We start from the raw sequence: 17,550 nt of genomic DNA, 5'->3' as shown, positions 1-17,550 counted from the left end.
TTGACATCATAAAAATATTTATATTTTCTAGTATTATAAATGGCCTAAAATGCAGCCAATTAGAGCTTGTATTGATTTTGCAACCGTTCTCTTAACAAGTTACTATAAAGGATTTAACTTCAAATTAATCCATGAAGTGAATCAATATATTCAATTTATGATCTGACATCTAATTAATGTCAGTACTAGACATGGGCATTTTCACTGCAGAAGATGAAGAGGTAAGCAATGTTGGAATACAAAACTTTATTAGAAACAGAGCTGCCCAGTCTGCTGTGGAACTACACTGGTACTGTAGTTCTCAACCTCATAGAATAAAAAGGCTTTCACAGACTAGTGTGAGAAACTAATCAACCCACATTAGTCCTTTCTCGATAACAGAGGTTAGACTTCTGGAGACAGGGAAACACCAACCCTAATAGCCCATGAAAACATTTTCATGAAAACATGGGCTCTTAGGCCCATGTTTCCTAAACAGAGATTTAGGAAAAAGAGATAAGGAAGGCATTCATGGAAAATGCTTATAGATTTACATTCAATAAGAAAAAAATGGAAAGGTAGATCTCTAAGACAATACCTCTCACAAATAAGATCATATTGGGATGTGTAAAACTGTGTGTGTTCCTTCATGCACCCGTTCATTAATTTATTTAACCTATGCTGAGCATCTACTATGTGCCAGGCATTGAGTAAGTTACTGGCAATGGTGTGACAAAGTCATGATGATGCCCTGCTTTCAAGGAGCTCATAGTCAGTCATGTTCAATTTAATTCTCAAAATTTCTTTATTCCTTCTTTGAGTACAATGGTGACTGTTTTTTTTTTTAAAAGATTTATTTATTTGTTTGTTTGTTTATTTACTTATGATAGACATAGAGAGAGAGAGAGAGAGAGAGGCAGAGACACAGGAGGAGGGAGAAGCAGGCTCCATGCCGGGAGCCCGAAGTGGGACTCGATCCCGGGACTCCAGGATCACGCCCTGGGCCAAAGGCAGGTGCTAAACCGCTGAGCCACCCAGGGATGCCCCAATGGTGACTGTTAAGAGAATAAAACAACATATTGTTAATGTTCCTATCATTTGTCTTTACTCATTACATTAGAAAAACCTTCCTTCTGAGGGATTTGTGGACAAGTTAAAATTTTAAAAATATATCACTATGTGGCATGGTTTAAGGATGCTTACTTATTTCTCTTTAGGCTTTCCACTGAGTAGGCATGACTCAGAAGATCCCAGAAAACAAACCAAAAACATGCAATCTGGGCAAGCAATTATTAAATAGATATTGCATTGATAATGCCCATGAGATTTTATCATTTATATTTAACCAGAATGGCATACATTCTACTAGTAGAATGTTGATTAATTAGTAACTAAATGACATGTTGATTTTCTAAATTAAATTTTCTAAACAAAATTCTAACCAAAAATAATAGAGAATGTACTAAAACCTAAAAACACTCAACTTTCATCTACAAATGCCAGCCAATTACTGAAAATATTATTAGTAAATAGTTGATTGACACCTACCTCCAAATCTATGGTCAGGCCATAGAGGCAGATCTGTGTTTCAAAGGTTATAGAATGAAGCTCTTCAGTTACCATGTGACAGCCCTAAGGAAGAAAGAAAGAATTTTTTATCTTACAAATGCACTTCTGCTATCTACTCTTAGGCCTGCTTTTAACAAAAATTAGTAAAGTCTTAAAGTAAATGCCCCAAACATTCCCTGTCATGGAACGTTCCCTCTTAATATTTAAAAAAGTTATTTACCTAAACCAAGCAGGAGAAGAGAAATTCTAAAGATTAGAGCAGAACTCAATGAAATAGAGACCAGAAGAACTGTAGAAAAGATCAATGAAACTAGGGGCTGGTTCTTTGAATGAATTAAGATAGATAACCTCCTCGCCAGCCTTATTAAAAAGAAAAGACAAAAGACTCAAATGAATAAAATCATAAATAAAAGAGAAGAGATCACAACCAACACAAAGGAAATACAAACAATTTGAAGAATGTATTATGAGTAACTATATGCCAATAAGCAACCTGGAAGAAATGGAGGCATTCCTTGAAACTTATAAATTACCAAGACTGAGCAGGAATAAATAGAAAACCTGAACAGGCCAATAACCAATAAGGAAATGGAAGCAGTCATCAAAAACCTCCCAAAACACAACAGTCCAGGGTCAGGCAGCTTCCCAGGGGAATTCTATCAAACAGTTAAAGAAGAACTAATACCTGTTCTACTGAAGCTGTTTCAAAAGATAGAAATGAAATGGAAACTTCCAAACTCGTTCTATGAGGCCAGCATCACCTTGATCCCAAAACCAAAGACCCCACCCAAAAGGAGAATTACAGATCAATATCCCTGATGAACACAGATGTCAAAATACTCACCAACACACTAGCCAGTAGGATCCAACAGTACATTACAAGGCTTATTCACCCTGACCAAGTGGGATTTATCCCTGGCATGTAAGGGTGGTTCAACGTCCGTAAATCAATCAACATGACAGATCACATTAATAAACGACAAGAACCATTTGATTCTCTCAACTGATGCAGAAAAAGCATTTGTCAAAATACAGCATCCTTTCTTGATTAAAACTCTTCAAGTGTAGGGACAGAGGGAACATACGTCAATATCATGAAATCAACAAAAAGCCCACAGCAAATATCATTCTAAATGGGGAAGCCCTGGGAGCCTTTCCCCTAAGATCAGGAACACGACAGGGATGTCCACTCTCACCACTGCTATTCAACATAGTACATAGTACTGGAAGTCCTCACCTCAGCAATCAGGCAACAAAAAGAAATAAAAGGCATTCAAATGGGCAAAGAAGAAGTCAAACTCTCCTTCTTTGCGGATGACATGATACTGTCCACAGAAAACCTGAAAGCCTCCACCCCAAGATTGCTAGAACTCATACAACAATTCGGCAGTGTGGCAGGATACAAAATCAATGCCCAGAAGTCAGTGGCATTTCTATACACTAACAATGAGATTGAAGAAAGAGAAATTAAGGAGTCAATCCCATTTACAATTGCACCCAAAGCATAAGATACCTAGGAATAAGCCTAACCAAAAAGGTAAAGGATCTCTACCCTAAAAACTACAGAACACTTCTGAAAGGAATTGAGGAAGACACAAAGAGATGGAAAAACATACCATGCTCATGGATTGGAAGAATTAATATTGTAAAAATGTCAATGTTATCCAGGGCAATTTACACATTTAATGCAATCTCTATCAAAATACCATAAACTTTTTTCAAACAGTTGGAACAAATAATCCTGATTTGTATGGAACTAGAAAAGATCTCAGCCAGAGGAATGTTGAAAAAGACAGCCAAAGCTGGGGGTATCATAATGCCTGACTTCAATCTCTATTACAAATCAAAACCACAATGAGATCCCACCTCACACCAGTGAGAATGGGGAAAATTCACAAGGCAGGAAACCACAAATGTTGGAGAGGATGCGGAGAAAAGGGAACCCTCTTACACTGTTGGTGGGACTGTGAACTGGTGCAGCCCTCTGGAAAACTGTGTGGAGGCTCCTCAAAGAGCTAAAAATAGATCTGCCCTATGACCCAGCAATTGCACTGCTGGGGATTTACCCCAAAGATTCAGATGCAATGAAACACTGGGACACCTGCACCCCGATGTTTATAGCAGCAATGTCCACAATAGCCAAACTGTGGAAGGAGCCTTGGTGTCCATCGACAGATGATGGATAGAGAAGCTGTGGTCTGTGTATACAGCGGAATATTCCTCAGCCATTAGAAATGACAAATACCCACCATTTGCTTCCACGTGGATGGACCTGGAGGGTATGATGCTGAGTGAAGTAAGTCAATCAGAGGACAATCACCATATGGTTTCACTCACATGTGAATGTAAGGGAAGGATGGGAAACTGAACGGAAAAAATGATAGCGGAAGACAAACCATGAGACTCTCGACTCCGGAAAACAAATGGAGGGCTGCTGAAGGGGAGGTGGGTGGGGGGCAGTAAGGCAGGCATGTGATATGATGAACACTGGGTGCTATACTATATGTGGGCAAATTGAATTTAAATAAAAAATTAAAGGGATCCCTGGGTGGCTCAGCGGTTTAGTGCCTTCCTTTGGCCCAGGGCATGACCCCAGGGTCCCAGGATCGAGTCCTACATCGGGCTCCTCGCAGGGAGCCTGCTTCTCTCTCTGCCTGTCTCTCTGTGTCTCTCATGAATAAATAAATAAACTCTTGAAAAAAATTAAAAAGTTATGTAGACTCTATACAGAGTGAGAAATCTTCATTTCCATAAACGGAATGATTTTAAGTCTCCCTAACAATATATTTTTTTACTTAAAATTCTAGCATATTTTCATCAATAAGAAGCAGACAATTCTGTATTTTTAATTCTTAAAAATTTGCCCTTTTCAGCTTGTAAACTATTAATAAAATCAAGGCATATGTATATAGATATAACAGAAACAAGTCAATGTCATAATGAATTTTGTTTAAAAAGAAAGCAAGATTTCCTTCTGGTTAAAATTGGCAGGTAGAAAATGTATTTTCTTCTGCTCCCTCCAGAAACTTCAATAAAGTAACAGCTGGAGTTTTGTCTACTTTTCATTAAATAAAACTGTAATTTAGATCTCTGAATGAGAGGTGAAGGGGTGTGGTGTAAGGGTGGCAATAAGGGGCAGAACCGGGGTGTCTCCGAACACCTGAGCCTGCAAGGCCTGAATGCAGAGGGTTGAACAGGGGAGCGGTTAGGAGCCCATGCAATGAGGTCCCCACCCATCCCCGACCCTGAAGAAGGACAGGTTTACTCTCTAGAGCAGATGAATCAGAGGAACTAGAGAGGCTCTCTGCATTTCAGATACAAGGCCAAGCGGAGGGCAGGGCTGGGATATTATGCAGAAAAGAGGAAGATCCTGTAAAAGTTTATGGACTATAGGGAGAAAATGGATGAAATAAGATAGGCAATTGTTAATCATTGTTGAAGTTAGGTGATGTATAAATGAAGGTTTATTGTATTTCTCTACTTGTGCATGTGTGTGTTCGTTAAAAAGCTCTTAAAGATGTCGCAAAATCTTTATTAACAGATGTAACAAATATATCACACCAGTGAAGCAAGAATAAGATGCTATCAAAAGGAACATTCAGAAAATAATAATGAATAATTATAAATAGAATAAGAGAAATAGACAAGTTGGCAGAAGGACTGGAAATAGAGTGAAAGAAATGTCCCAGAAAGCGAAACAAACAAACAAAAAAAGTCGAATAAAAAAATAGGATAGAAAAGAGAGTAAGAATTAATACACAAACTCTAATAACAAACTAACAGAAGTTCCAGAAAGAGAATAGAGAAAACGGAATAGAAAAAAGTTCAAAGGCATAATCCAATGGTAATTCTTATACACTGTTGATGGGAGTGGGTACGATCACTTTACAGAATAGTTTTTCAGTCTCTAGTAAAGTAGAAGATGTAGTTCCTAGGATGATGGTGAAAGGAAGTTTTTTAAGAACTAAAAAAATAATAATAATAATTGGGCAACAGAATCAGAGGGCAATCAGCTCAAATTAGAGAAAGAGATGGAGGGCTCCGGAGGGGGTGTTCCCAAGGGAAAGAAAAAAAACCCCCACAGATTGACTTGTTTGATCATATTGCAGCAAGTTTTCCAGTTTCAGGGCACTCGGGTGGCTTAGCCAGTTAAGTGTCCCTGGATTTCAGCTCAGGTCATGACCTCAGGGTTGTGAGAGCAAGACCCCTCCCACATCCATGGGGCTCCCTGCTCAGCAGGGAGTCTGCTTGTCCATCTCCCTCTGTCCCTTCCCCACTTGAGCACGGGCTCTCTTTCTCTCTCAGATAAATAAATTTAAAAAAACTTTTAAAAAATCCTTATTAAAAAAAGAAGTTTTCAAGTTTCAAAGAAAAGTTTTGGGCCACATTAGTGACAGGTACGTAAAATAAACTGATTGAAAAAGAAACTGAGGCAACTAATAAATCCAGGGAAAGTCAGAAGTAATACAAGAATGGAAATGCAATTATACTATGATATGTGGTTCAGCTGTCAACAATTTTTATTTATTCAAAGTAATGTAAGTGTTGAATACATTGACTAAAACAAATTATGTTCTATAATGATACTGTGAAGATGGGGGGAAATGTATATATATAAAGAATCAGTGAAATAAAAAGAAAAAAGAACTGGTGATAGTGATACTTTAATCTTTTATAGAAAGAATTCAGAAGTTAAGTATATGAAATTTTTTAAAAATCAAGAAATATTAGTATGTTAGCGTAATACTTTGACTCAAAAAATGATCACCTCTGGAAAGTAGGTTTGGTGTAGGAAGAAGTGGGACAGAAATTGCTGTTTTTCTCTTTTTTAAAAATTTTTTAATTTTTAATTTTTAATTTTTTTTGCTGTTTTTCCTCTAATGAAATCGTACAGCAGCTTGCTGTGTGCCCAGAACTAGAAGCACTGTTAGCACCTGAAAGCTGGTAGGAAAACAGGATCTCTGGCCTCATCCCAAGCCTTCTGAATCAGATTCTGCATCATAACAAGAACTTCAGGTGGAATTTGTGAGACAATGAGTCTCAATATACTATATCCACATTGTGTTTAGTCTCAAAAAGAGATGTGCAAAATTTGGAGATGGGTGTAGAATTTTATTTTTTAATTTACTTATATAAATATTTTTACTTTTTTTTTTTAATTTTTATTTATTTACTTATGATAGAGAGAGAGAGAGAGAGAGAGGCAGAGACACAGGCAGAGGGAGAAGCAGGCTCCATGCATCGGGAGCCTGATATGGGATTCGATCCCGGGTCTCCAGGATCACGCCCTGGGCCAAAGGCAGGCGCCAAACCGCTGCGCCACCCAGGGATCCCTATATAAATATTTTTAAGTTGTCTCCATGCCCAGCACATGGGGCTTGAACTCATGACCCTGAGATCAAGACCTGAACTGAAATGAAGAGCCAGACACTTAACCAACTGAGCCACCCAGGCACCTTGAAGGCTTAAACAATGTTAAAACAACAACAACAACAACAACAAAAATCCACAAACCCTGTGGGAACCTGTAAGCAGATGAGCAATTATTGAGACTACAAGAGTCGGGGTGGCATTAAGGGTGTCAGAGTCAGCCCTAGCAGAAATTATCTAAATTGAATATGTATTAATAACAAGTTATAATCTACTTATATTAAATTTCAAATAATAAAGATTTTAGTTCTAATATGATGATATGAAGCACAATTGCATGAGGAAGACTTTATTGACAATGAGGAATGTCACACTTAGGATTTGTCACTGGGAAAGAAGTAGAGAATTAAAGACTCTTCTGTTCCTTGGGCTAGATCACTGTGGTACCTTACATCGACCTCAGGTAGGAGTGGGACTGCTTCTTACTGGGTTAGTAGAAAGTTATGCTAATGGAAATTTTGCTTGAAAATCCCTTAGACCCCTCCTAAAATTACCCCCAGTACATCCAATGCATGAAACAGCCAGTCCCCGCCCAAACCCCTCCTGTGTTGAAAGAAATACATTACTGTTTCTTTGGTCAAGTATGGGCTGAAGTCATCAGCTTCTGTTTAGACACGGAATTGAACAAAACCCACATTTTTTAAACAGAAAAATCTCACTGCCCCATAGCGTGCTTCCACTATGCAAATCCTGAGACAAACAAAGAATCCACAATGCATGTTTACTAGCGGGTTCCTTTCACATTCTCACTAAGTTCAGTGGACAGGATGAGGCAAGCCTGTGTAGGACACTTAAGAGGCCTGAGGCAAGTACACAGATGGAGACCCACAAACCACACGGGTAAACACTTGACCATTATAAATCAAGTTAACAAACTGTTAAAATATGATATAGCTCCTGCTTTGACCTCTAAGTTTCATATGACCTAGTTGGCCAGATTTTAACTGCTCAAAGTTCACTGGAACATGGTGGCCTGGAGAGAGCGGGGCCGTTCTGGACCATTGCCCACCCTCTTCTCCTCCACCTCTGTGAGGGGCCTCACCAGCCAGTGTGGCCCATAGGCCTCTGCTTGTACCTACAAGTTTGCACTGATGGTGCCATCTGCGCTTGGGACTCCAGGGAAGCTCACTGCCTCGATCCCACAGACGTCCTTCTCTGTCGGGAGGGCCACAGCCGGAGGACAGCTAACGGGAGTCTTTTTGACTATGAGGCCCCACCCCTCCCCCATACTAGTCTCTAGAGTTTAACTTCCACAACTAAATGCACACATGATCTAATTACTCATTATGGATAATTTGCTCAGGCCTTTGTGTCATGGGGCCTGTGTGTTCACCATCCCAAGTGTGAGAAACCAGGACTCTGTAGACAGAGCAATGACACTCAGAGTTGTCCATGAACTTTGGAAAAAGACGACATGCTTTACTCATCACTTTACTGAACTGGAATATGGATGGCAAGAGCTTTCCTCAGTGATCCAAACTCGTTTCTTTTTTAAAAAAGATTATTTATTTGAGCAAGAGAGAGAGGGAATGCAGGGGAAGAGGCCGAGGGAGAGAATCTTCAAGCAGACTCCCTGCTGAGTGCGAAGCCCAATGTGGGGCTCGATCCCAGGACCCTGAGATCATGACCGGAGCCGAAGTCAGACGCTTAGCCAACTGAACCACCCAGGCGCCCCCAAGCTAATTTCTAATGATGACTTAAAGCCCCGGATGCAGTAGTGAGGCACATTTAGAGTGAAATACAGCAAGGAAGTCAACACTATATAATAGACGTGCCTGGAGAAAAGCAGCTCTGACGAAAGGAAGCACCACTGACTTTGAAAGCTCACACGGCTGCCCATCACAGCCTTTATACTTTATCATTGCCATCCAGGCCAGGGCTACTATTCAAGTTCGCACTGCCAGGATGCATTCCTCGGAGACTGGGGAAAACGTCACAGATAAGACGCATCACTAACGGCTGTGTTTAAAAGCCACTCTAATCATCTGAGATGATTATGGATTTAAAATATCCTTATTTGTGGTGTTTATAGTCTACGGCACTGAATGACGTGAATGGATTGACTTCATTGTACTTGTAAAGAAAAGCACACATTGCATCATCTGCCATAACCACCTGGCCAGGCTCACCTGGACACGAAAATACACAACCTTATGAAAGGCAGGGAGACATGTCACCATATTCTTTTTCTCTTTCCTATGCTCTATGCCTAATAATACACCCTGGGAATCTAGAATATGTGAATAAACATATTATCATGCTATTAAATCTAGAATATGTGAATAACATAAGTCATATGTTATGACTCTGGACTTGAGGAAACCTCTTTTAAGAAAATACACTGGGATAAGGCAAATTTTCATCTAAATTCCTTGCTCACTTTTTTTTTTTTAAAGGATTCTATTTGTTTATTTGAGAGAGAGAGAGAGCGCACAAGCAGGGGGGGAAGAGCAGAGGGAGAGGAACAGCAGAACCCCGCTGAGCACAGAGCCTGAAGCAGGGCTGGACCGCAAGATCCTGGGACCACGACCTGAGCTGCAGTCAAGAGCTGGAGGGACACTTAGCTGCCCGAGCCACCCAGGCGGCCTTCCTTGCTCATCTCTAAACAAGCCATAATCTGTGATAATGTTGCTCCGTGGACTAGAAAACAATGAATGATAATCTATTCACTTAATTAACACCTTCTGAGTACCTACCATGTACCAGACACTGAGCTGGATGCTGGGAAACAAAGATCCGAGCGGGAAATAATGGTACAATCACACGAGAGACCGACCTCAATCACAGAACAACTAATTCTCAGCCCATAAAATAAGGGGACTATACGGAAGGTGTCCCATACAAAGTCTACACACTTAGTGTCATTCTTGTATCAACGTCACTCTTAAAAAGTGTGGCCACTACTTAAACTGTTCAGAAGGGAATCAGCTTTCTGTGACAACGGCTGGGCTGGCTGGCGCGTGAACGTGTATCTGTGCTTGAGAACAGCGAACCTTGAAAGAACATCTGTTTGGCTCTTTTGTTCGATGAATCTCAAGTCACCCAGGCTCTACTAATAGCTTCTTTAGGCTTCATGACTTCCCACCATATAAACAAAATTACCTGATACCTTAGTCTGTGGCTAAACCTCATTTGTCAGTTAAAGCCCATGACAGAGAGCAAACTCGAGAGGCTGCATTCCAGCTTGCCTGTTCAAACAGTTTCCACATTTCAACGATACTCTCTAGCTAGCTTTTTGCCAGAGAAGGACCTCTGGGAAAGCCTGCTTCCTGGGAATGTTTATTTTACAAGGACAACCTGATGCCTTCCAGGTTTGGCCATTCGCTAGGAGATGGGATTGTTTCTTTGCGGCGGCTCTTCCAAGGAAAGAACAAAGGGGGGAGAAAGGAGCAATAATTGTTAGCCTTGATTTTGCGACAGCACATCGACAGATTTCCCATGGGGGGGGGGGGGGTTGTGAAATTGCAAAGGAAATTATTAAAATTAAATTCATTTTCTTTTACAAAAAAGTAAAGACCATACTCTAGTTTGCACTTTTGCATATTATAGAGCCTTAGTCAAAAAAGCTTCAGAAATTGTCTAAATCCAATGGTTTTCAAATATTTCAAATTTCAATAATATTGAAACGTATTCTTGAAAAGAACTTTACTACCTGGGTTCCAATCTGTAAAATATATAAAATAGAGCGACTGAATAGGGGTGGGTGACCCAGAGCTCCACCTTTCACCCCCTCCCCCAATCCACAGGTGGCTCCTAAGGAACCTCTTTGCTTGTTCTGCAACAGTACGGGTCTAATGCAACTTCCTCCCTTTACCTAATCCTACAGCTGAGACCCCCAGCACATCCTGACCGACCCCCTCATTTTGGACACTGTGAGTCAAACAGCCCCATATGGGGTGCTTGGGAGGCTTAGAGTGGGCGCCCCTGGGGAAACCATCACTCATGGTGTCTTGGTGTGTTCCCAATCTTTTAGTAAGTATCCAGTCCAAGTTCTGACAACCACAAAAGCAGAACTGAGGTGCCCAGTGTGCGTGTGTGCGCGTGTGCTGCACACAGGGGCAGGCCAAGTAGGAACCCAAGACATGTGATCCCATAAAAAGGGCTTACATACATGGTGCTTTGAGAGCTCAGGGATCTGGAATCAGAGAAGTATGTGCCAGGGGCCCTTGAAAGGGAACATCCAAGCACTTTGGCAGGTGGCAGAGGTAAGGACGGGCGGCGTGTCCTAAGTCAGGGGTCATCTTTACAGATACTTCTCCACCGGGGTCAATACCTGTTGTTCACACATGGGCGGCCCTGGGGCTCTGATCAGCGCAGCGCAGCCGACTCTCCCCATGTCCCATCTCCCGTGGTCCTTTTAACCACCCCATGAGCGCAGGTCAACGTGATCCCCATTTTCAGGTAACGGAACGGGGGGGTCAGTGATGCCTCTGAGAGGCAGACCCCGCCACGGTGCTAGTTCCAATCCCCAACTGACGGGTGGAGGAGTTAAGGGAGAGGTCAACAACATTTTCTGAGAAAGCACTATTTTAAATTTCTTCTAAACTCTCTAAGGATTCTGGTGCGAGATGGCTACGTGATTTCTGAGTGGGTGGGCAGGGTGAGACCGTAACAGCAGCAGCTGGAGAAAGGATGGGTGCTACTCGCATGCTCACAAAGGCCTCCCTGACAGGAATCCCAGCAGATGGAGCGAGCGTGTGAGCGAGGGGCAGGAGGGGGTCACAGAGCAGTGCCAACCAGGGCCGCTTCTCCCAGCGCAGGTTTTCTGATCCCAGAGGCAGCCTGGCATAGTGGCCAAGAGCATGGACACGGGAGCCCCACTTTGAATCTTGGCCCGACCCCTGCGTGCCTCAGTTTCCCTCATTAAATGAGTACGCTCATAGTATCCACTTCATAGCACTGTCACAAGAAGTACATCAATCAACGTCAGTGAAGCTCTTATTGCCCAGTATAGAGTAAATGCCACAGGAGGATTTGTTCAGTAAATTCTTATCAGGCCATATCACTCCCGCTGCAGGTGCTCACAGATAAGCAACATCTATCCGAATTTCGAAAATGAGGTATAATGTCCTAGCTTCCTGATTTCCTGACATTTTGGTTACTACGACCTCTGTCCCTATGACTTTATGAACTCTATTTTATCACTAGATCTTCCCCAAGCTTTTTCCTGACTTCTTTTGATCACTCCTACTGCCTGGCCAAGCCCCTGATCCTTTGATCATCTTTCTGAGGCCACTTCATATCTTTTGTGACTTTTCAGTTGTTTCTGTAGGACAGGAAACGACTTCGGGGCCTTGTGGTGTGTTTTAAACGTACCCAGGCGTCATCTTACAATTTTATCAACAGGGGGAGCTCAAGGAATTAGCTTAGAATAAAACTGAGCTGGCAAAGAGGGGAAAAAAGGAGAAGGATAAAATCATTCTGACACGACTGCATGATTTTGGTATTAATCAGAAAACAATAGGAAATACGTTCGCAGTAATATACGCAGACAGTGTTAATAAGACATTGCTTGGTTATTCTATAGTAGAGGATGATTTACATGGATTTTCATCTCTAGGGAAACCCAAGTAAAGACTTTGATTTTACATTTATAAAGATGACAATGTATTGGAGAGTTGAGCTATTTAGATTTATTCCCATTTGATCTGTTTTACTTAAGAAAAGCTCAGAAAGCATTGTATTTAGTCTATTCAGACTTAGCAGATACTACTCAGGGATGTTACTCTGCATCACTGGCCAAAGTTCCAGTGAGATGCGTGAAATGACTTTTTAATTTATAATGTGCTAATGTTCCAATTAGGAAATTTGGGAAATCTCTACGGATTTCTATAAGGTGGGAAGAATAAATCCTATCTATCTGGTTTACTAGAATATCCTTTAACTCAAAAGCTCTGCTTCTGTGATATCTAGGCGATAGAGACCTGTTTGCAGCTCTGCCCTAAGCCAAGGCTCTACCCTGGCTCATCTTTGGTGCGACTGTGCTATTTGGCAAATGCTCTTTAAGACACAATTAAGGGGATGAAGAATTCTTGGGAGGGAAAATGCAGAGCATTAAACCTCTTGTGGTCAATCTTTGTGGTTTTGTGGAGAGGGCTAGATTGGTTGCAGTTGAATGCTGGATTTATAAAGTGCTTTTCCCTTCCAAATAATTCAAAGAGATTTCTCTTAGAAGCTGTGACTGTCAAGCCAGGAGACTGAATCCTTACCACCACACCAGGAATAAGCCTCACTGCTTTATAACTACATTGTGTAGATGATCTTACATATACAGCATCTCTGAGCAGAGAGTGCTGGGCATTACTACCCTGATCCGTTAGAGGAAAAAAATGCAATTTTTCTCCATCAGATCATTTGCCAAGGATCACATTTTCAGTCACTGTCAGAATGGACTCAAATCCAGGTTTTCTAATTCCAAATATGTAGGGCGTACACATATGCCCTGGCATCTAGGCCAACTAAACAGACGATCTCCAAGGCCACTTTCAATTCAGGATCTGACCACTCTATCATTTACGGACTCAAATGCAAGCACTTGGACCACATCAGTTTGTTCTGTTAATCAGTTCATCCAGTGGAATGCAAACCTTAAGTACAAGGGCAAGGTAATTGATACCATAAATTAATAGGACTGTTTTTCACCTGTGATTTTCATATACTATGTCATGAAGTTTGAGACTTGCCTCTTATCTGTGGAAAATGAGTGATTCTAAGATATTTTGCAATAGTGGAAGATTGACTAAAGAAATTATGGCACACCTGTAAGATGCAATACAGTGCAACCACTTTAAATGCTTATCTCCAAGAGTATTAAGGTTATAGAAAGCTGCTCACCTTATATTGTTATGTGCGGGGGGGAAAAACAGGTTATGAAACAATATGTATATACACTTAAGCTAATATGTACATAGATGTAAGTTAATATATACATATTATATTAATATATAATATATACATATATATACATAGATGTAAGTTAATATATACACTTAAGCTAATATGTACATAGATGTAAGTTAATATATACAAGTTAATATAACTTGTAAGTTACAAGGTAGGTAGAATGACGTGAACCAAATGCTAATAGTTGTTCTTTTAAGAAGGTATTATTATATGCAATTTCTGTTTTCTCCTTTTTAAGACAAACTTTCTTACACTGTAATTATCAAGCTTTAATTTGTAACTAGACAGACACAAGTTTGACTTTATATTTAACGATAAAGGGCAGTTGAAAAACTTTGTAAAAATATGATATTATAGGGTTGTTTCCTTAAAAGGATTATCTTGTAGAAAACATTTTGTACCTCATTTCCTTTGCTTCCAGCACTGGACTTCATTTCCTTTGGTTGCTTTGCAAAAAAATAAAAACCCAGAAAACAAAAAACAAACAAAGAACAGTGTTTAGATGGAGAAGCATCATCAATTAAATATCAAGTTGGTCATACCTAGTGTAGTCATTTCCTTGGCTACAATTTTCCTTTTAGAATGGTACCCAGATGTCTAACATAGTTGCCTAAAAAGAAGCCTCCTGTTTCATCTCATGGGATGCCCCACTTTAGAAACCTTCACTGAGGTAAGTGAGCAAGCTGACGTACTAATAAGACTACGCTTTTCAGCCAACATTTTGGAAAGAGGAAATCATGCTGGGATGTTTTAAAATCTGCTCAGCACTCCCTTGTACCTGGAAAATATCATCTGAGCTAAACCATGATGATTCTCAATCCCTGTGAAACTAAGTCCAATGCAAAGGATTGGGAAAACAAACGATGGGATAGTGTGCCATATGGCACAGTAAGCTACTAAATGGCATTAGAGACTTCCTGACACAAAAATGGTCAGGATAGAGGTTACTTAATTAAACAGAGGGGCAGACAATAATTTATATAGTGTGTACAATCTGATCCCACTTAAAAAGTACATATACATGTATGTATAAGAGAATGAAATCTATGGATGTTAATAGTGTTACAAGGTAGGGAGATACAGGTGATTTTTAATTTTAAAATTTTTGCCTCTCTGATTTTCTTTTTTTTTCTTTTTTCCTCTCTGATTTTCTACATTTAGTTTTATATTAAAAAGCAATTAAAGTTATTATGCAAAAAATAATATATTTAAAAATGCTTTGCTACTAGAAGAGGACTGCAAAAAGTAAGGTTTTGTTAATTTATATATTATACCTGCTGGAAGAAAGACCTAACCTTTTTTGGTATGTTCCTTTTTTTTTTTACCACATGACTTTTTTGAGAGACAGACATCTCTAAGTTAAGGATCTCTTACAGCTTTATTTATTAGCAAACACTGTCCATTGTTGAAAATTTCTTAAGGATAGAAATTGAACTTAAGCAAAAAGAGTGCCAGTTAAAAGGATACATAATACATGACTCGTCATTTCATTTTATTTATTTATCAGTATCACGCTGGAGGGATTCAGTTAAAAAGGTACTCTTCACTACTAAAGATCAAACAAAAACAAAAATCAAAACCAAAAACCATAAGCTTGCATATGCAGGTATCTGTGAACTTAAATTTTATCTTTAAGAAAGACCCCTTGAGGCTGATTCAGTGGCGCCCCAACATTCAGGTGAGGAACTTCCTAAATGTTAAGAAACCACGAGTAACATGCATCGACAAGAAAGCAGTAGAGTCTTTGGGAATCTAAGAGCTATGCAAAGAATTAGAAAGAAAGCAGGAAGAGAACTCTAGGTTAAGAGGAAGTGGTAAAAACAAGAAGCAACAGGGTGAGGCCGGGTCAGAAGCTTTCTAGACATGCCAAAGCAAACTGCGTGCAACTGTCATACCCAGGAACATCCTGCTTCCTCAAGCTACTCCTAAAATGAAAGCACCTTCGGCCAGACATGTGGTTGCTGGATATCGTTTCTTGGAGAGATTTAAAAAAATGAAATCAGGAATGCCTCTCCATTATAAGACCAATTATCTCTGTCATCATTACCAAAATATATTGACCAACTGGCATCTGTATTTGGGTACTGTATCACCATTGTTGAGAACTCGGACTTCTGAGTTAAAGTTCCTTACTCTTTCTAATATTTCAATGACGCCATATTTTATTTCTCAATATGGCCCTTAATCTCACATAAGCAACCCCCCAAACCCCAAATACATTGAATTACAAGGCCTATTTGTAAAGACATGTCTGATTCAGGGAGGGGGAGAAGCTTGTGTAATTGAACTCACCAAATGTCTAAATTCTACTGAGAGACTCCCGTTAGAAGATTCTTCAATGGACATGGCTTTGACATGAGTTCCACAAAGGACAAATCTTCGATTGCTAGAGAGAAAATCTTAGCTATTTACACGTTCTCAGGTAAAATATATTTATGAGAACAGCAAAAACAATTCTAAAATGAATTTCTTACCTTAGAGTTGAAACGTTCCTGTAAAATCAAGAAGATTCCTTAAAATGAGCTATTTTATAGACCTAGTAAAAACTTTCCTTGATACTTTAGGGGACAGTATAATATAGTCCTAATTTTCATTTCAAGACTTTATAGTAAAATTTTTTAAAGTAAGTCTTCATTGGAGTTCTATTAAATGTTTGAACTTCAAAGTCAAATATTTGAAGTACATTGATATGTAATGTTAGAGAAATACATTAAAAGTTTGAAATTATTCTATAAAATGAGGAAAGTTCTTTTTTTAAAAAGTCTCACATTTTCATGTTTCAAAATGAAATTAGAACTTACTTGTCAATTGATGCTTTCACCTTTACCTGATAGTTTAGTTCTGGCAATTTTATTAATAGTCTGGAGAGACATATAAATAAAGAATCAGAGGCAAAAATTAAAAGTGCTAAAAAACTTTTTATAATTAAATATTTAAATATATTTATGTCATATATACAAATCAAATTTAGGTTATCTCTAGTTATATGTTAGCGTGTTTTTAAAATATCTAATTCTTTACTGAATCACTGTATTGCACACTTGCAACTAATATAACACTGTATAGTAACTATATTGTAATTAAAATAAAACAAAAACAAGTAAAAATAAAAATGTCCAATTCCTCTTTAGTTTGTCATGTAATTAATATTGACACCAGTCACTTAATATCATATTGACAAAAACTTGGAAAGTATTTTCAGTTGATGTGTGTTGGGTAATACATTGGCTAGGTCAGAAAAATACATATATATATATATATATATATATATATATATGTATATATATATATACATATATATATATATTTTGGTTAAAACTCAAATCTAGGTTAAATGTATAAATATAAGAAAAATTCTTTGCAAATTTATTAATATCACTCCATTTTATTCTCGTATCATTAAAAAACTCTAAGTTTAGAAAACTAAATGTTTTGATGATCACTGTTTTATGGTAAAAATACTGAGAAAGATCAGACCTTGGTGGAATGTGAGAAATTCCAATTCAAATGCATTTGCAATCTTTAAATACACTATGAAAATGACAACAAAAATGTGCATAACTAAAAAAGATCTAACTCCAAGCAAATAAGTGATGAAAGATCAGAGTAATAATTCTTCTAATTTCTTCTGATGACAGCTCCTCCTTTATTCTTTTGCTTTCCTCAACT

The 17,550-nt window shown here is 39.0% G+C and overlaps 1 protein-coding gene across 9 annotated transcripts in view; it reads right to left on the bottom strand.

Moving 5' to 3' along the window:
• STAT4 (signal transducer and activator of transcription 4) overlaps positions 1-17,550 on the bottom strand; it is a 118,886-nt gene that overhangs the window by 10,479 nt on the left and 90,857 nt on the right. For all 9 annotated transcript variants that reach the window (XR_013373111.1, XR_013373112.1, XM_077885352.1 and 6 more), the window contains 5 exons: positions 16,683-16,742; positions 16,356-16,373; positions 16,174-16,267; positions 14,283-14,327; positions 1,528-1,611 (listed from right to left, as the gene is read on the bottom strand). Coding sequence is in view for 7 of the 9 variants with exons in the window: in XM_077885352.1 (XP_077741478.1) it covers positions 1,528-1,611; positions 14,283-14,327; positions 16,174-16,267; positions 16,356-16,373; positions 16,683-16,742 (301 nt within the window). In the remaining 2 variants the exon portion in view is untranslated. The remainder of the gene's footprint in view (positions 1-1,527; positions 1,612-14,282; positions 14,328-16,173; positions 16,268-16,355; positions 16,374-16,682; positions 16,743-17,550) is intronic.

The sequence above is a fragment of the Canis aureus genome, chromosome 36 (assembly GCF_053574225.1).
Source record: "Canis aureus isolate CA01 chromosome 36, VMU_Caureus_v.1.0, whole genome shotgun sequence".
Classification (NCBI taxonomy): domain Eukaryota; kingdom Metazoa; phylum Chordata; class Mammalia; order Carnivora; family Canidae; genus Canis; species Canis aureus.
This window is presented reverse-complemented; position numbering and strand designations above follow the sequence as displayed.